Consider the following 20,542-nt stretch of genomic DNA (forward strand, 5'->3'; position numbering starts at 1 on the left):
TCAGTTGGACTTACTTCTGAGTAGACCTATATCAGATTGATCTGTCCATCCCATCGATACTACCGACTTTCTCTTGCTCCTCTTCCCCCACTTCCAGGGTCTTCCCAGCCATGCTCTGAAAGCACTGTGTGTTATCCACAACGCAGCCCATCACAACTGACAGTCGTCTCCTGGTCAGTTCCACTGACTACCAAAGGGGGTGGGAGAGGCATGCAGAGCTACTGGAAGAACTGGGAGGGGCAGAAGGGAGTGAAAACCACAGAATTTTATTTATTTAATTTGTTAGTTAGCTTTTCTACACACACATGCACTTAGCTAATAAAAAATTAAATAAAAAATTAAGTAAAAGATTAAAAATATATAAAAGTCAAAAACAAAAACAGTGCATAACGTGGTGGAGCAACCCTTCTTACGAAGGCTACACAACAACAGCCCTCCAAAAGCCTTCCAATGTTAAGAACCAAATACCTGGAAAAAAACAAAAAAAATTGCCTGGTGCCTAAAGATGGATAATGATGGCACCAGGCATACCTCCCTGTGGAAAACATTTCACAAATTGAGGTCACCTTTGAGAACTCTATCCTAGGCACATATCAAAGCCCACAGATGCTACTGTACAGCAAAGTTACCCTCCACCAGTGTCAAGCTCCACCAGTGAGCCCAGACTTGCAACCAAGGAAGGAGGAGGGTACTGCAGAGCAAAGTGTGGCTTACAATCTGCCACCATCTTCCTTTCCTAAGAATACCTCAGGCCCACATGCAATGAAGACAGCTGGCGGCCAAATGTTTCAACCCAAGTGCCCCTGGCTGTCCAGAATAATTTTCTATTTTTAAATTGGGAGGCAGGGCCAGTGCCAAAGGGCGGCCAGGCTGGGCCCTGGCCAAGGGCCCCTGAGGGGCCCCTTGATAGGGTGGAGGAGGAGTGCTGCTGTTCTGCGATCCATGGCAGGGTCACTGCCATAGATTGCAGGGAGAAAGCTTGCATCTTGGTTAATGATAGCCCAGCGCTGAAAAAGACAGGAGAGACAGGTAGGCGGGGCATGCGTGTGTGCATCCATGCATCCACCAGGACAGGCTAGTGTCCAAGGGCCCCGGCATGCCTGGCATCGGCCCTGTTGGGAGGGACAGGGAGCCTTGAAGGGTGCTATGGGAGGAATTCACATGGGCAATTTGAGAACCAGGTCTTCATGGTTACAGACAGGAGTCTCTTCCAGGATTAACTGGAGATGCCAGAGATTGCAACTGGAACTTTTTGTATGCAAAGAATGTGCTTGACCTCCAAGCTGGAGCCCTTCTCCTCAAAGATTGAGCCAAAATGTGTTATAATGTTCAACTTTTGATTGAGACATAAAGCATTATTTGAAAAGCCAAAAATAAAAAAAAATCCGCTGTAAGAAATGGGAGGAACCCCTCACAGAAATTACAGCTATAAAAAAAATGAAAATGACAATTTAGTTTTGTGAGAGCATTTAAAAACCAAATAGTCTATTTTAAAAAAAATCCCATTTGTCATCATAAATACAATACAACAAATTAAAACATCAGAAATTATAAAACAGTAGCATAGCATAGGTTTTTGTTTAAAAAATTATCAGCATGTTCCTTTTTCCATATGTCAGAAAAATCTCTTGCAGTCGAAAATACATTATCTTTTCCTTTGTGTCATACAAGGAGACATTTTTATGGCAATTCCAGAGAAAATATGAAGGGAGCCTAGAGATTCCTGTCATTGCTAATTATCTATTTTTCAGAAAAATGAGGCTTTTAGCAGAAGCAATGGTTGGAACATTTATTTTAGATAAGGACAACCACAATATAATGAACTTGCCACTCAGGCAGCCATTACCAAAACTGAAGCTGAATTACAGTGTGCTGGAGGATGTTGACACACAGACACACACAACCCCCTCCCTAGCCTTTTTTGGACAGAGAAATTAAACTATCACTCAATATTCAGACAAGGAAATAAGATATATTGTGGGAAAGTCTTACCGAACTGTTCAAAACTCTGGAATTACTACCAACATTATTAAGCATCTGCTTAATAAAACAAGAATTACAGTCTGAACCTATACAACAGCCTTTCCCAGCCTTTGGGTTCCCAGATATTGCTGGACTACAGTTCCTATAATTCCTGACCATTGACCATGCTAGCTGGGGCTGATGGGAGCTATAGTCCAGCAACATCTGGGGACCCAAAGGTTGGGAAAGGCAGCTATACATGTTTAGCCCAAACAACTCCCAATGAATTCAGCTGAATTCCTAGCTAGGAATTACTTCCTAGCTAATGTGTACAGATTAACATCCTTAATATTATTTTTGCTTGCTAAAGTGTTGTCTGCTGGTAAGGCAAAGCAATCCAGGGTAGGTGAAGGGGATGTTATACCAAGTGCAATCTTCACAGGGGTTATTGTTCGGATCTGTAGTGGAAACAAGCTCACAGAAGGGGGCTTTCACATTTGCACCTGCCACTTTGTGTCCATGGAAAAGCCTTTCTGGAGAGTCAGAGCAATTTCCTGAATGGTGTAGGACAGAGGTTCTCAAAGTGCGGTCCACAGACTCAACGAGCTTCATTCAGGTGGTCAGCAGTCTGTCTCTGAAGAACAGCAGCCGCAGCACATTTAACATGAAAAATGATTTTTAATTGTGTGTTTATTTTATTTCTTATATTATATTATTATTTCTTTTATTTCTTATATTTTATTTTTTATTATTGTATTTTATAGTGTATTACATTGTACTCTAGATAATACAATAAAATATATAAGGAATAAAAGAAGCAATAAAATTATAATTAAAAATCATACATCTAACACAGTGCATTACAATCACAGGCAGAAAAATCATTAAATAGTCCATCAGGGCCTTGATTTTCAAGTGGTCGGGGGGGGCAGTTTGGGAACCACTGGTATAGATAAGTGTGGCATGCTACTCATGGAGGGAAAAATCTCATTGCAATCTCTGTGCCTCATGCCCCCATGCTATACAATTCAAGAAGATTCCCTTGCCTACCAAGAGGATTGGGGGGTGCAAGTGATGGAGAGGAGAATAAAGTCCCCTTCCATGAGCTTCCTTCCACTCAGGAAGTCAGGATCCAATAGCGTATAAGAATTGCATCATCAGACAACTCCTGTTGACTTTAATAAGATTTAAAAGCATCCTAACAATGTAGACAGCCTGTAGCTAAACCATGTTAGGGGGGAAAAATCTGATGTATGAAAATAAGTGCAAAGCCTATAACATTAACGTATTTGACATACCCTTACTAATCCTGAATTTTGAAATAATATATCAAACATACACATCTGAAATCTTTAAGTGTATTTAATACAAGGGTCAGTCTCAGGAAATAAATCAAAGGTTACTTTTTTCTTTCTTTCTGTTATCTTGTGGTAAAATATTTCACCATCATCATCAATTTATATTATATAAACAGTTTTTTTTAAAAAAAGAAAACACTCACAGAAAACATATTTGGGTTGTATCGTTATTTATGATTGTATCACGGAGAAGTTTTGTTTTTAAAACTTTGGAATTTTTTCTCTTTGCGAACAATGTAGCCTTCCATTTTGTTAATGTTTTATTACAAAGATCAACTACAGCTGACAGACTGATTTTTCCTATGCTACCTAGCGTGTTTGCAGGTAAGTTTAATTTGAACCTAGGGCTTCCAGGATCTAAATCCACACTGTTTTTTTTACAATGGAACAACCAAACTCACAAGCTCAGCTTTATGCAAGGTCATCTTAGCTGCCATACTAATATTGAACCACTGTCTCCTCTGACTTGCAGCAGTCCTTTCCTAGCCTGGCTAGAGGAGACTATTTTAAGAAGAATTAAAGGAATTTCCAGAAATTGAATATGGCACTTCCTACATACAAACCATGTGTGCACCACAGGGAGTGTCACAAGCCATGCAGTTTGAACAGGATCCAAACTGGAATGGCAGTGTTTGACAGATGAGGAGGAAGAGGAAGAGAGGGCAAGTGAGCTGGAGCCAGCCACTGGATGGTGGTGGAGAGGCTGAGGACCCAGCACCTTTCCCTCAGATTGTTGCGGAAGACACTGGCTTTTGTTTATGCCCCAGAGTGAGGGCAAAGGGAACTGCCACCTTGACAGGAGGGGTGCCAGAGCAGGAGGCAGCTCACAGCGGGCAGATCCCTGTTCTGTCACGTAGAACTTGGCATCTCCTCCATCTGTGCAAGCATCTCTGATCGCAGTTTTCCCATGCAGGACAAGAGTCCTGCGAATGAGCTCGCCACACCTTGCTCTTTTAAAAGCTAGGCAGGAAGGGCTTGGAGACTTGTCGGGACCTCTTTGTTGCTGCCATCCAGTCCACTACTCCAGATCCTGCTCTCAGATTCTTGATTGCAACCCTCAGTATTCTGACACCCTTGCTGAACCTGTACCAAGTTTCACTGAATAAATCTATGTTACTTGAAGGACAAGCCTTTTGTGGTGTTTTGGGACAGGAGCCAAGTCAGGGAGGAATATCAGAGTCAATAACATCAGTGCTATATTCCACTCTTTTGGTCAGCACTTTTCTTCTCTAAGTGCCCAGACAGCCAACACAAGTCAGACCTCCAGCAAGAACTTAAAGTGTTCACACAAGAAAATTTAATTGCTTGTTCTGAAATTGGTGTGTAATAGAAAAATAAAATCCTGCACTGATTCCCAATATTAGCATTTCTTGCTTTGCCTTATATACAATAACAAGCCTGTGTTACAATCTATAGGCAAAATACTTGTGCATATGCTTTTTAACAGTCAGATCATTATGGTGCTATTGTTCTCTAGAGCTCTGCCACAAACACCAGTACTATGAATAGTAGTTATTCACTAAGGAGAGTTCAAAGAGGGAAATTGTTGCTCTGTTGGTCCCACAAAGAGTCAGATAAATCCAAAATAATCCATTTATTGGAACAGCCAACTAAGTTTCTCTCAGATACATAACACACTTCCTTTCCTTACTAAAACAATTAAATATTGCACAATTCTAAAGCTTGCTATCTTTCTAGCACATTTGATCCAACAAAAGACTAGCCAAGAAATCATACTGTTGTGAGTTTGGGGGTTGAAATGGATAATACCTATGAGTTCCCTTTCAGCCTATGAGTTGGAATCCTGTGCCTTGGGGTGAGAAACTGGCTCTGCTGGTCAGATGAGTTTCTTTTGTTAAGCTAATAGAGTGGACAGGTTTGTTAATGGGTCTATCAGGTGCCCAGCAACTGGTGAATGGGCCAGGAAGATCCTTTCTGTCATTGAAACTCTTCAGGAGAGCCTTCCCCCTCCTCCTGGTGGCTAGGAGAGGTTTGTGTTTTGAGAGTGTGTCAGAGAAAAGCCTGGGAGCTGGAAGCAGGCAGAGAGACTGGCTCTCTGCACCATGGCTTTAGGATGCCTCCTGTAAACCTGATGGAAAAGCTGGATATTGACTGCTGATGCCTTGAACCCCTCCATTCTAAGCTCAGGTTGGAATGTGAGTAAATAAACAAACCATATTTCATAAAGACACCACAGTCTCCGCTGACATTCTTCCCAAGGAAACCAAACTCAGGGAGAGCGCAGGGACCCCTGGAAATCTCACCACTCGGAGATTGGGGTGGCGAGCAACAATATGCATATTCAGGTCAGTCTGACAGACTTCAATGGGCCTTACTTTCACACAAGCGTAAGATCACAAGTCTTAGTCAGAACTCTTATCTGGAAGCCATAGCATAAGGCAAATTTTAGGTGGGAATTCAGTCTGAACAAATAGAAAAACCTGATATTTGGAGGTGAACAGCTATTTGCACAGAATATGATGAGTTATAAATTGCTAAAGTATGTGTCGTCATCCACTTTTGGACATTAATTCATAGTGGTACTATTCTAAGAGTGTACCTCCTCAAGACTACTCTCTAACACTTCCCCCTCAAATCTGACCTTGAAGCATAGTCACAATTTACACATCACATTCCCATTCTCCAAATCACAGAAGTAAGTAATTCCTATCAAGGTCAGTGGAACTTAATTCCTATAAAATGTGATTAGGATCAAAGCTTTCATAGATGATGGATAACTGATTTTACAGCATAGTAACATCTAAATAATTACACAATAGGCCTACAATTTGAAGCTACTAATTATGAGATATTGGCAAGAGATGGCCTATTAGTGACAATGATGCAACAAGAGGCCATATTTCATAATCATCAGACAGTTCAAAAGGATTCCCCTCTGGCCACTATCCACCTCTTGTTTCTCTCACAGGTCATCTAGGGAGTGTTAACTCATATGTTAGCCAAGACACTTTGTTCAAGATTTAAGATGCTGGTATTTCCAAATGTTAAACATTATAGTAAGCTTTTGTTTTAAAAGATTAAGTCACAACTCTCATATGGCAACAAATAGACCCATTACAAATAACTTTTGCATTATTATCCTTACATTTTTTATTTGCAGCAATAAAACAGCACAGGATAATACAATTCAGTTCCTGGGGCTCTGGCCTCTTAAACACTTCTGTAAACTATGTAAATATATTATTTAGGAAAGAGTTAATATTTCACTATATTTAATTTTTTAACTAATCATACTTAGAGACTGCTCAATTAACATTCCTTTCAGAGCCTGTGGACAAAACTACCAGCATGTTACCTGAAAATTCTACACTTGCGGTGGGAAATGGGGCTATACACCGGCCCACACTGGGTATATCCGGTAACATGCAACACAGGTCATATAGCTGTTTGACTGTGTAGCCATGGGTCATATATTACATTGACCTCATGGGGTGGGGGCAGTCTCATCCTCCACTCCGTGAAATTCCATGTAGCAATTGTATGAATGTAATACAATCTAACAGGCATACCTTGACAGTAAATTCTTCAATTGTTTAGAAATTCTTCTGGGTTTAGTCCCAACGTTTTCCTGTTAAGTTATTAGGGCACCTTGAATTTACCTTAATTTCCCTCAAGTATTAGTGCTATCCCAACTTTTCCCAACCACTGAAATTTTATTATGGAATTTTCCTGATCCATAACTTACCATGGTTTTCCCCAACACCACCATTTAAATAAGGGCATATTCCAATAGAGTATCTTTGGTTAGGAGCCATCTGATAGTTCTAATCCTTGACCTTGAAATCCTTAGCTGCATAGGTTACATGTGCTCAAAGCAATTATTGTGGGCAGCCTGGAAATATGGCTTCTGCAGCTTATCATTTGGGAACCACATACCAGAAATGAAACACTAAGTAGGGATTTCCCATTTTTGCTCCATAACCATAATCCAAAAAACTGCATGTCCAGCAAGAGTTTTGACATTGCACTTTGAACAGCAGCTTCTACTGGCAAGCCATGTTTGACTCTTAATGGGAATGTGAAAAAAGTTTATGATATACCATCTGTTCAAAGAAAATAAATCACCCTGGATATGTACAAACCCTTAGACATACCTAAAAAAGAATTCTGGACTGTGGCCTAGGTATATTTTTTTTAACACAAGGGCCAAATCTTTATTAGAATAGACAGTAATGGATTATAACTGGAGAAGTGCATCTGGACTGGCTTTAACAAGCGCTAACATTGTAATGGGAAAATGGGCTGCAATTTAATCCTCAACAATGTAAAAAACCTACATCACAGCCATTTTCTCAAACAGTAAAAAATTCAGGTATGTTGCATTCCTCATACTTTAAAATATGTGAAATAAAAGATATTTTATTCAAGGAATTTTATTCAAATCAAGAGGAAAAAGTATCATGTTCAAAATACAGGAATACCCCAATTTACGTACCTTCTTTTAACGGACCCTCACGATTACGGACATGCTCCACCATACCCCACTTAATGTATGCGCGCTTCGCAATTACGGACACTGACGGAATGCCTGAACTTGCATTCCACGTGCCACATGCGTTGCGAAGCATCGTCTCCCGTAGCGTTCAGAGCGATCAGAGCGACTCTGAGCAACTGCTGACCTGACCTGAAGGTTCTCGTTTACAGATCTTCTTTAAATTGTTTAAATTCTTTAAATTACTACAGTACAGTACTGTACTTTACTCTGTACAGTACAGAGCAATTGGAGCTCTGCCTGCCCCGGCCTAGGTCAATAACTCTTAAAAATCAATAATCAATAACCCTTAAAAACACTTTATGGAAAGAATTCATCCATCCATAAAAAAGTATCTAAAATCAGAAGGCTCTTTGATTTACTTGACTTACTAGGTACCATTTCACATGCTGCACTCAGCATGTGCATAAATTTCCCTTCCCTTGCATTTATTCCTCACTAGATGTTTAGCTAGACACTCCTGTGCTTTAAAGCCAATACTAGAAAACTGAACACAAGCACAGGCCAGAGCAGAAGCCTACATTAACACAAGCGCTAATGAAGCTCAATGAGCACCAGAAAAAGTACATGGGAAGCAGGGAGCGTTATTCAAATGTGAGAGAAAAGCTGAAAAGCATGACGGTTAGTATTAAGGGACTGAACTTAAAGCAGCCAAGCTAAAGCATTGCAGGGTTCTCTTCCCGCCATGACTCCACTGGTTTTGATAGTCTCACCAAAACCCCTAGCTACTGATTTTGTTGCAAAATCATATGCAGTGGGGACAGGGAAAAGATATATATTTTTAAATAATTTTGGTCAGATTCCTTACGGTCTTCAATACTTTTTATTTCTTTGAATTAAAGACTAGCTTATCCTATGGACTCAGAGTGTATTATGGGACATTTTCTAGGCACACATTTCTTTTTGTGTACTATTTCATACTTTAGGGCATAAAAGAGGCGAGATAAATTTGTCAACATAACACTATGTATAAATATACATTATCAGAAGTAAGTCCTGCTGTGCTCAGTGCAGCTAGTTCCTACGCAGACGTGCACAAGATTGTGCTCCAAGGTTACAGTCTTAGACAAAGTATGAGTGTAAGCCCCATTGAACAATTACTTCTAAGAAAACATACATAGGATCATGCTGTAAAATTCTATTTCTTGGAGAGAAAATTTAAAAAGTAATATGCAGGTGTAGTGTACTCAAAAGTAATGCATGTAGTTCACTCAGAGATAAACTCCACTGAGACCGCAGGCAAGTATGCACAGGACTGCAGCCAAAGAAATCCAATTCTGTCCTAATTTAATAGTCCTAATATTTCTAAGTCTTGCACCCTGCTGTCCAGCAACATGTAGGTTGCCCTTCTAACATTTACCTCTTTTCTCTAGGTTTTAGTAGAAGCACTTTTCCAATGGGAAAAAGAAAAAAAACTGCATGTGTCAGCCCTCCGTTCACCATAACGTGCCCAAATTAGTTTTGAGCACAATATTTTCCTTAACAGTTGCTTTCAGGGCCCAATTCAAGGTGTTCGTTTTGACCTTTAAAACCCTGCACAGTTTCGGCCCAGTCTATCTGGAAGAGCGCCTCCAGCATCATCAATGTTGCCGCCCAACAAGATCAGCCTCAAAAGACCTTCTCTCCGTCCCACCAGTTAAAACAGCTAGACTGGTGAGAACTAGGGAGAGGGCTTTTTCAATCATGGCACCCACTCTGTGGAACTCCCTCCCAAATGACATCCGCCATGCCCCCTCCATGATGAGCTTCTGCCAGACCTTGAAAACCTGGCTCTTCAGGCAGGCTTTTGGGGCGGGTTAGGTTTTAGTGTTATTGTTGGAATTTTAAGGTTTTAATGTGAATTATATGTTTTTATGTTGTACGTCGCCCAGAGTGGCTGGTAAACCAGCCAGATGGGCGACTAATAAATTTAATATCTATCTAACATTAAAGTACATTTTAATCTCTGATCTCAAAGGCTTCATAGCAAGTACATTATGGTTGAAGAGCTGAAAAAATGCTTATGGAAAAAATGTATGTTTTAGAACAGCTTGGGGACATCCTAGTGTAACCCTTCAAATGTAGTGTCCTTGTGGACATATGTTCTTCTCTAGAGGCATCATTATAGCAGCCACAGTGAGTGACAGAGATTGGAGGTGGAGCAGAACAGGACCTTTAAACCGGTTTCCTTATCAATAGAGTTCATCTAGATCCGATCTTAATAGCTTTATACTCATGATTATTCTCCAACCCCCCCTTTTATCTATAGATGAAATGAATTCCATTCTCTTAGCTCTGTGTTTTTGTGAGATTTTTTTCATATTGGAAAGGAAAGTCACTAGGTTTTGGTTCTAGACCAGTTTAACTATTCTAGGCCTTCATATTGCCTACTTGCTTGCTTTTTTCACCCCCGGGTCAGGAGACAATGAAGGCAGGAAGGTGGAATGCATTAAGTGTAGGACCCCAGGCATTTTCTCACCTCAGTTATGGGCCTGGAACAAAGTGAAATTAAATTAATGTTTTGGCATTGTTTTAAAATTGTGTTCAGCTGTGGACAGGTGTTTCAAAATCAATGTAAGTTACACATTTCAAGCACTACTTTTAAGTGCCTATTTTCTTCTATAAGCTGCCAAAGGAAATCTTTTAATTGAAGAAGACTGTTAGCCATTACAGTTTACATTAGTGCTTGCCCTAAACCTTTGCTCTGGATTTCTGCTGGAAACAGTGATGAAGAATATAAGTCTGTTACAAATTAAATCCCAGTACATTCAACTATCCATTGCATTTGAATAACCCACTATAAATAAACAACGAGAGCAAATGAAACTATAATGCATATAATATTTTAGAGTGATGTCAGTAAGAACAGGTATTTATCCTCCTGTCACTTTTGTTATTTTTTTTCTATTGTGGCTGTATCAGAGACTTCAGAGAAAATGTGAGCAATCACTTTCTCCCTTTTCATTCATTTCTATGTATCAGATGTACACAAATCCTAACCACCTTGGCAATGACTAGAACGGGTGTGTGTGTGTGTGTGTGTCTCTGTGTGTGTAGAGGCATAATTCCTTAGGGTTCTTTCACAAATGAACCAAATGTGTCTTTAGTAAATACTTAGACTATACAGTATTGAATCATTCACATTAAAAGACAGCTCACTATGGTGCGCATGTACACACTCACACACAAAATTGAACTATGTGTGCACACATTAATGGGCGGATGACACTACAAAGCCCCATCCCACAACCAGGACTGCATGTATATAGTCCCTGACACATCATTCCGAATAATGCCAAATATCTGTTTGGAGGGAGCAGGGAGGGAATGAAACCAGCCACTTGTTCCACCTTCCCAAAAGATGTTCAGAGATTTTGCTAATTATCAGAAGAGGGCTACATGAGCACAACCTCAGCTGCCACATGGGGGTTTGTAACATCAAGAACTGCATGTATAATTCCTCTTCTAGATGGAGATGTGTGTGAAGAAGCCTACTTCCAAGGACATATGCCTCTAGTTGGATTAGGACAAAAATGTCAGTGGCTCTCTAGTATTTTTTTTTTAAGATTCTTCAAATGCCACATATTTCCAGTTATTAAATGTTTCTCTCACACCAAAGAAATGCAGCTATGTCATTACTTGTGATGTATTTTACAGCATTTAAATTGCTTTTTTAAAAAGGTGTTTTAAATTTGTATATTTGTTTTTAATGTTTTTAATTGTTGTAAACCGCCCAGAGAGCTTCAGCTATGGGGCGGTATACAAATGCAATAAATAAATAAATATATTTAAAAAGGCCTAATGTAGTGTTCAACTTCATTGTCTATTCACTGTTACCGTCTGAGACTTCTAGTTGCATGCATATATAGAAAGACAGACATGCATTTGTCATATTCATATGTGACAGCATGTACATGGTACTTTTTATTATTCTACACAGAAGTAAGAGCAAAACTAAATATTTACTAAAAACACATCTGGTTCATTTGTGAAAGAACCCTAAGGAATTATGCCTCTCCACACACACACCCCCACACACCCAGTTCTAGTCATTGCCATGTGTGTTTGAGATTGATGCAGCGATTTATTATAGTTAGCGAAAGTCGTTAGCAGCTATGTACATCTGATATATAGAAATGAATGGTGAGGGAGAAAGTGATTGTTCTCTGAAGTCTCTGACACAACTGTTAAATGTGCCAGAAATCTGATACAGTATGGTTGTGCGTTTGTTCTCACGTACACCAGCCTTTTCCATTTGCATTACGTTCTGCAACAGTTGTTTATTTTGTACCTCTCATAAACAGCTGCATTGAATGCTGTACTATTGTATGCCTGGCAGAATTTACAAGTTGTTACAAATGAGTTATCTACACTATGGAAAAACTGAATAGTAGACTATTTGTGTTCTTTGCCACATGCTTTCTAATCATATAAATTAAAGTCTCCATTATAATACAATTACACACACAAAGCTTACTTGCATACAAAATGTTAAACTGGGCCTTTCCTGACTTATTCTTCGCTAATGTGTGAGAATCTCTCAAAGGTTTCGTTTAATAACGTTATTGGAATTTAAGTCACACAAGGGCCACAGGAGAAATATGCTAGTACAGCTAAAGAACTATAAATACTATGGGCTCTGAGTTTCCTTGAATGTCCTTTACCTTTTCACCATTCTCTAACTGCCTCTCTCTTGATGGCTGCCACAGTCACCATGCAGGTTTGTCATGGCCACTCTAGTAGTCATTGGCTTACTTTCCACAATGTCAGACAGGCTTAAAAGGCCTGGTCTGGGGCAGACTCGTGCTTAGGGAAGCTTTTTGAGACCTTAGAATTGGAATCCCAAACTCTGAAAGCAACTGATTAAAAACAACAACACCCTGAATTCTACAGCCTATTTCAGTAGTCTCCAGACAGTTGAATGGAATTTTGTTGGTGCGGATCTGTTCAATGTCAGTGCGCCTTCAAAGGAAAAAGACAAATGTATTCCATGCTTATACATGTGCTTATACAGACAGTAGGTCACTTTCTGCAATAGCTATCGTAACACTTGAAACCCCTGCAAGGTCTACTTAGACAGCAAATGTGACCATTTGCCCCAGGCCCTACACCTACACATAAAAAACACTGAGAAGCATGCTCTGGCACCCTCATCATTCCTAACACCCCAGATTCATCATAGAAGCAGTAGTGGTCAGTAGGGAGGGTTGCAGTGCTTACCTGACGTCATGTCACCAGTATCACACCAGGAGGGAGAGGTGTGAGACACGAGCAAGGTTGGCGCAGTGCAAATGTACTGCCAGAGCCAATCCAGAGCTCCTGCTCGTGCGTTTCCACTGCACTGACCTCCCCACCACCTAGTCCTCTCCCTCCTGGTAAGCTGCAGTGATGCCAGTGATAGGCGGGTAAGAAGAACCAAAACGCTGTTTACTCCATTTTAGACAGAGAAAAAGTGGTAAAAGGGGGAAGTCGGGGAGGAGGCAGGGACAGTCCTAGAAAGGAAAGTCCAAGTATCAGTTTTCTAGTCCAGAGTGGTCTCCATATTCACATTGTTTTTCTGAAAGCTTTCCTTTCAACAGATGCTTCCATAAACGCTCAAAGCTCCCCAAAGTTCTTAAGAGAATTGGTCTCATTTCTGCACTCATGTTAAACCCCACAAGCTATTTGGGAGTATATATAATTGTTGTTGTTATGTGCCTTCAAGTCAATTACGACTTATGGCGACCCTATGAATCAGCGACCTCCAAGAGCATCTGTCATGAACCACCCTGTTCAGATCTTGTAAGTTCAGGTCTGTGGCTTCCTTTATGGAATCAATCCATCTCCTGTTTGACATTCCTCTTTTTCTACTCCCTTCTGTTTTTCCCAGCATTATGGTCTTTTCTAGTGAATCATGTCTTCTCATGATGTGTCCAAAGTATGATAACCTCAGTTTCATCATATTAGCTTCTAATGACCGTTCTGATTTAATTTGTTCTAGTACCAATTATTTGTCTTTTTCACAGTCCATGGCATGCGCAAAGCTCTCCTCCAACACCACATTTCAAATGAGTTGATTTTTCTTTTATCCACCTTTTTTCACTGTCCAACTTTCACATCCATACATAGAGATCGGAAATACCATGGTCTGAATGATCCTGACTTTAGTGTTCAGTGATACATCTTTGCATTTGAGGACCTTTTCTAGTTCTCTCACATCTGCCCTCCCCAGTCCTAGCCTTCTTCTGATTTCTTGACTATTGTCTCAATTTTGGTTAATGACTGTGCTGAGGTACTGATAATCCCTGACAAGTTCAATGTCCTCATTGTCAACTTTAAAGTTACATAAATCTTCTGTTGTCATTACTTTAGTCTTTTTGACATTCAGCGTAGTCCTGCTTTTGTGCTTTCCTCTTTAACTTTCATCAACATTCATTTCAAATCATTACTGGTCTCTGCTGGTATCATCTGCATATCTTAAATTATTGGTATTTCTCCCTCCAATTTTCACACCTCCTTCATCTTGGTCCAATACCGCTTTCCGTATATGTTCTGTATATAGATTAAATAAATAGGGTGATAATATACACCCCTGTCTCACACCCTTTCCGATTGGTTACCAATCGGTTTCTCCATATTCTGTCCTTACAGTAGCCTCTTGTCCAGAGTATAGGTTGCACATCAGGACAATCAGATGCTGTGGCACCCCCATTGCTTTTAAAGCATTGCATAGTTTTTCATGATCTACACAGTCAAAGGCTTTGCTGTAATCTATAAAGCACAGGGTGATTTTCTTCTGAAATTCCTTCCACCATTCCATTATCAAACGTATGTTTGCGATATGATCTCTGGTTCCTCTTCCCTTTCTAAATCCAGCTTGGCAGCTGGCATTTCTCGTTCTGTATAAGGTAAGGGCCTTTGTTGTAGAATCTTGAGCATTATTTTACTTGCACGGGATATTAAGGCAATAGTTTGATAATTACTGCATTCCCTGGGCTCCCCTTTCTTTGGAATTGGGTTGTATATGGAACACTTTCAGTCTGTGGGGCATTGTTTTCCTTTTGTTGACAAATATTTGTCAAAATTTGGACAGATTCAGTCTCAGTAGCGATCTCTATGTATGGATGTGGACAGTGAAAAAGGCGGATAAGAGAAAAATCAATTCATTTGAAATGTGGTGTTGGAGGAGAGATTTACCTGAGGATGGGTCTTTTTTACCTCCCCCTTCTCTGTGCCCTCCAGAAAAGCCAATCTTTTTATCTGTTTTTGTTATTGTTGATACGTGAAGAGAATAAACAACCACTAAGTACAACTAACAATACAAACACTAGTTAATCAGGATTGTTATGAACTGTCCATATTGGCAATTCTGAGCACAATCTGTTATCCAAGAATGCCCCTCCATAAAAGAGCGAAGACAAGCGGATGGACACTTCTGAGGATTGGGTGATCCTCCACAAAAGTGTGGCACATGTTTGGGGGCAGTGGGGAATGTAGTATGGTCATGGGGAATGGCAGAAAATACCAGGGTGTGTGTGTGTGACTAAAGTGCCTTCTGCTTACACAAGAACACTGTTAGATCCAAACCACTGGGTTTATCCACTTACACCTGATTATAAATCATTCTTCATATATGCCTCATTTAAGCCTCAAAATGTGCCCCAAATGGCTTTAAACTTAGTTGACCGAGAACCAGAAGAACTATGGACTGAAGTCAGGGAAATTATCAGGGAAGAATGCAAAAAGGCAATACCTTAGTTAAAAAGAAAGACCTCAATGGATGACTGAAGAAACTCTTAAAATGGTTAAAGAGAGAAGGAAAGCAACAACAAAAGGAGACAGAAACACAGTCACAACCCTAAATGCAACCATACAGTGACTAGTATGTAGGGACAAAGAGAACTATTACAATAGTTATTGTATAGAAATAGAAGAAGACAACAAAAAGGGAAGAACAAGAGCCCTATTCCAAAAGATTAAAGAAATGAAAGGGAAATTTAAACCAAGAGTACAGATGCTGAATAATCAACAGGGGAACACACTGACTGATCGAGATGAAATAAAAGGAAGAAGGAAGCAATACACTGAAGAACTCTATAAAAGAGATGCAAGGATGACAGATTCATTCATGGAGGAACCAGAAATTTTAGAAAGTGAGGTGAAAGCTGCTCTTAAAATACTTGGAAGAAACAAATCACCAGGAACATATGGCATATCAATAGAGTTGCTACAAGCTACTGAGACAGAATCTGTCCAAATTTTGACAAACATTTGTCAAGAAATATGTAAAACTAAACAATGGCCCACAGACTGGAAGCGTTCAATATATATCCCAATTCCAAAGAAAGGGGATCTCAGAGAATGCAGTAATTATCAAACTATTGCCTTAATATCCCATACAAGTAAAGTAATGCTCAAGATTCTACAACAAAGGGTCTTACCATATATGGAATGAGAAATGCCAGACATCCAAGCTGGATTTAGAAAAAGAAGAGGCACCAGAGATCATATTGCAAACATACGTTGGATAATGGAACAGAGCAAGGAATTTCAGAAGAAAATCACCCTGTGCTAGACTACAGCAAAGCCTTTGACTGTGTAGATCATAAAAAACTGTGGAATGCTTTAAAAGAAATGGGGGTGCCATAGCATCTGATTGTCCTGATGCGCAAACTATACTTTGGCTACTGTAAGGACAGAATATGGAGAAACCGAATGGTTCCCAATAGAAAAGGGTGTGAGACAGGGGTGTATTTTATCACCTTATTTGTTTAATCTGTACGCAGAACATATCGTACGGAAAGCGGTATTGGACCAAGATGAAGGAGGTGTGAAAATTGGAGGGAAGACATCAATAATTTAAGATATGCAGACGATACCATACTCTTAGCAGAAACCAGTACAGTAGGGCCCCATTTATACAACGGGTTAGGGATCAGGCCCACGCTATAAAGCGGAAATCGCCATAGACTATAATGGGGCCGTCGCATGAAAATGACGAGAAAATGTCGCAAAATGCCATAAAATCGCAAAAATGGCTTTAAAAAGGGGAATTTCCTGCCGCCGCATTAGTGGAACGCTGGAATGCGAAGCACAGGTAAGCAGGGCCCTACTGTAATGATTTGAAACAAATGCTGATGAAAGTTAAAGAGGAAAGTACAAAAGCAGGACTACATCTGTATGTCAAAAAGACTAAAGTAATGACAACAGAAGATTTATGTAACTTTACAGTTGACAATGAGGACATTGAACTTATCAAGGATTATCAATACCTCAGCAAAGTCATTAACCAAAATAGAGACAATAGTCAAGAAATCAGAAGAAGGCTAGGACTGGGGAGGGCAACTGGACTGTGAAAAAGACAAATACTTGGGTGTTAGAACAAATTAAACCAGAACTGTCACTAGAAACTAAACTGAGGTTATCATACTTTGGACACATCATGAGAAGACATGATTCACTAGAAAAGACCATAATGCTGGGAAAAACAGAAGGGAGTAGAAAAAGAGGAAGGCCAAACAAGAGATGGATTGATTCCATAAAGGAAGCCACAGACCTGAACTTACAAGATCTGAACAGGGTGGGTCATGACAGATGCTACTGGAGGTCACTGACTCATAGGGTCATCATAAGTCATAATTGACTTGAAGGCACATAACAACAACAACAACAACAAATGAGGGGAATAAGGGTCCCCTAATAACTCTCAGCACCCTTAACAAACTACAGGTATTAGCAGCATCCTCCATGTTTCACACAATTAAACCTACTTTTAATTGATGGAAGTCTCATTCTTGAACAAGGAAGGGAATTTATGCTTACCTGTTATTTTCTGCAGTAAGGCAGGTAGCTCAGGTTCATCGCAAATAGACTGGACAAGTGCCTCCTTGACTTCTCCTTCAGCCTCATCCAACTTTTTTCCAATTTTGATTTCCCCAACAATGGAGTAAATGTACACAAGCAATACAAGGAGGTCTTCAGGAGTATAATCATTATCTGTCCTGTTGTTATGAGACTTAATGATAGGCAGCAGTTGGTTCAGGACACTAGGCAAAGTTGACTCTTCAGTATTCTGAAAACAGAAAACAAAAACAAAAACAGAACACCCCTTATTTTCACATTATAAGATTACTTGTTTATATATTTATTTCATTTCTGAATCACTTCTCATGAAACATCCCAAAGCAATTTACCAATAAAAACATATGTAAAAATAACTTCAGACCCTATACAGAAACAGACTGGAATAGAAGTATCCACTTAAAAAGGTTTAATGAAAAAGGAAGTTCTTCAAGAGGTGCCAAAAAGACAACAGAGATGGTGCTTGTCTGATATGTAATATATGTGTGGTGTAGGGGGAGTCTAAAGTGTAGATGCTGCCACACTAAACACCCAATTAATGCATTGCATGTACCAGAGCTCCTGACAAATTCCCCTGTCTTCCATGGACTTCCTTGGCTACATCACTGCATAGAACTGAACCATTCTGAATAAACAAGGGCCTGGTAAACAGTCTGGGAGTACCAATACTGTACCATTGTTAGAGCTATACAGGTATGAATAATATCAGTGACAAGATTTACATAAGAAGCAGAAATGGCAGGAGAGTCATTACAGAACAGATTTTAATGGAAGCCTACCGAATTTGCACGTCCTCAAACAATATGCAAACTGAATTGTATGCATCCTTCAAAATTTGTACTTCCCTGAATTTTCAGTGCAGGTCTCCAACCAAAAGATGTATATACTATATAATAATAATAATAAAATTTTATTTGTTAGTCGCCTATCTGTCCAAACTAACGGACACTCTAGGCAACGTACAATGGTATAAAATACAGTATACAAATCAAAAACCACAATCATCAATTATTCTAAAACGATCCAATTAATACAACATAAAAACTAATCCACCCCAGAAATCCTATAGGCCTGCCTGAATAGCCAGGTCTTTAAGGCTCGGCGAAAACCTATCAGGGAGGAGGCATGTCAGAGGTCAAAGGGAAGGGAATTCCAGAGGGTGGGGGCCACAATCAAGAATGCCCTCTCTCTGGTCCGCACCAGCCTAGCTGTTTTGACTGGTGGGACCGAGAGAAGGTCTTTTGAGGCTGATCTTGTCTGGTGGCATAATTGGTGATACTGGAGGCGTTCCTTTAGATAAACTGGGCCGAAACCATATAGGGTTTTAAAGGTCAACACCAACACCTTGAATTGGGCCCGGTAGACAACTGGTAACCAGTGTAGGTCTACCAACACTGGAGTGATATGATCCTGGCAACGGCTATGCTTTATCAAGCGTGCCGCCGCATTCTGTACCAGCCGCAATTTCCAGACCGTTTTCAATGGTAACCCCACGTAGAGCGCATTACAGTAGTCTAAGCGAGAGGAGACCAGGGCATGTATCACTCGTGGGAGCAGATGTACAGGAAGGTAGGGTCGCAGCCTCTGTATCAGATGTAATTGATACCAAGCTGCCCGGCTCACTGCCGAGACCTGAGCCTCCATGGACAGCTGGGAGTCAAGAATGACCCCTAGGCTGTGGACCTGGTCCTTTAGGGGTAATCTTACCCCATTAAGCACCAAGTCTAAATCTCCCAACCTTCCCTTGTCACCCACAAGCAACACCTCGGTCTTGTCGGGGTTCAGCTTCAGCCTGTTCTCTCCCATCCATCCACTTACGGACTCCAGGCACTTGGACAAGGTATTCACAGCCAACTCTGGTGAGGACTTAAATGAGAGATAGAGCTGAGTGTCATCCGCATATTGGTGACACTGCAGCCCAAAACTCCTGATGATGGCTCCCAGCGGTTTCACATAGATGTTGAATAGCATGGGGGAGAGGATAGAACCCTGTGGCACTCCACAATTGAGAGGCCAAGGGTCTGAAACCTCATCCCCCAATGCCACCCGTTGATGCCTATCTGAGAGAAAAGTGTGTGCAAACATGCATATACTAGTGAAAATAACAAAAATGCATTATATTAGGGCAAATGGACAGACTTTCAAAAGGCACATGAAATGGTTTCAGTACATTGTGGCCACTGATTTCAAATTCTGGTCCTAAAGTTTCATAGAGAAAAATAAATAGCTCTCTAAACTATTCTACATTGTTGAATATCATTTTTTTAAAGAAAAATTAGAGCTAGAGCTACCTGCCATGAGCCTGAGAGAACAGATTGCAAATTAAACAGTAATAATAAATAATCGTATGTATTCTGTTTGGTTTAGAAAAAATAACGGGAAGAGGCGGGCCTCAAGCTGCTGGTGGAAAAGCAGTAATTTTAGGAAGAATATAGAAAACATTTTAACCATTGGTCTTACAGCACCTGTCTTACAGCACAATCTTATGCCTACTTAAAAGGAAGTCCCATAGAGTTCCAAGAGAATTAAGGACGTACAGGATTGCAGACTTATTCTCATATGGCAAAAACGGGGAGCAATTTCTTACTGGAGTTTTTTTCTGTATGAGATTTAACACAGGAAGACCCTGGGGGAGACCTATGTTCAAAAGATGTTGGACACTCTTCATAAAATAAATTACTGCTTTCAAACCCCAGCTTGAGACCTGCCTCTCCCTGGTTTTGTGTTGCTGCTTCCCCCCGCCCCCCAATCTTTCCTCCCTTCAAAAAATAAAATAAAACATGTGACATGTCTAAAAGAGGGTGCTTTATTACAACTGGACTGTAAAGCATATGAAAATAGAAAACAAGTGAACTCCTTCACAGTGTGGGCAAACACCACAGAGCTTGGA

The 20,542-nt window shown here is 40.2% G+C and overlaps 1 protein-coding gene across 1 annotated transcript in view; it reads right to left on the reverse strand.

Moving 5' to 3' along the window:
• The window catches only part of SCFD2 (sec1 family domain containing 2), a 226,944-nt gene that overhangs the window by 113,468 nt on the left and 92,934 nt on the right, over positions 1 to 20,542 (reverse strand). Inside the window, exon 5 of the mRNA XM_061583924.1 lies at positions 17,614 to 17,863. Within this exon, the coding sequence (XP_061439908.1) occupies positions 17,614 to 17,863 (250 nt within the window). The remainder of the gene's footprint in view (positions 1 to 17,613; positions 17,864 to 20,542) is intronic.

This window comes from Rhineura floridana, chromosome 9 (genome assembly GCF_030035675.1).
Source record: "Rhineura floridana isolate rRhiFlo1 chromosome 9, rRhiFlo1.hap2, whole genome shotgun sequence".
NCBI lineage: Eukaryota > Metazoa > Chordata > Lepidosauria > Squamata > Rhineuridae > Rhineura > Rhineura floridana.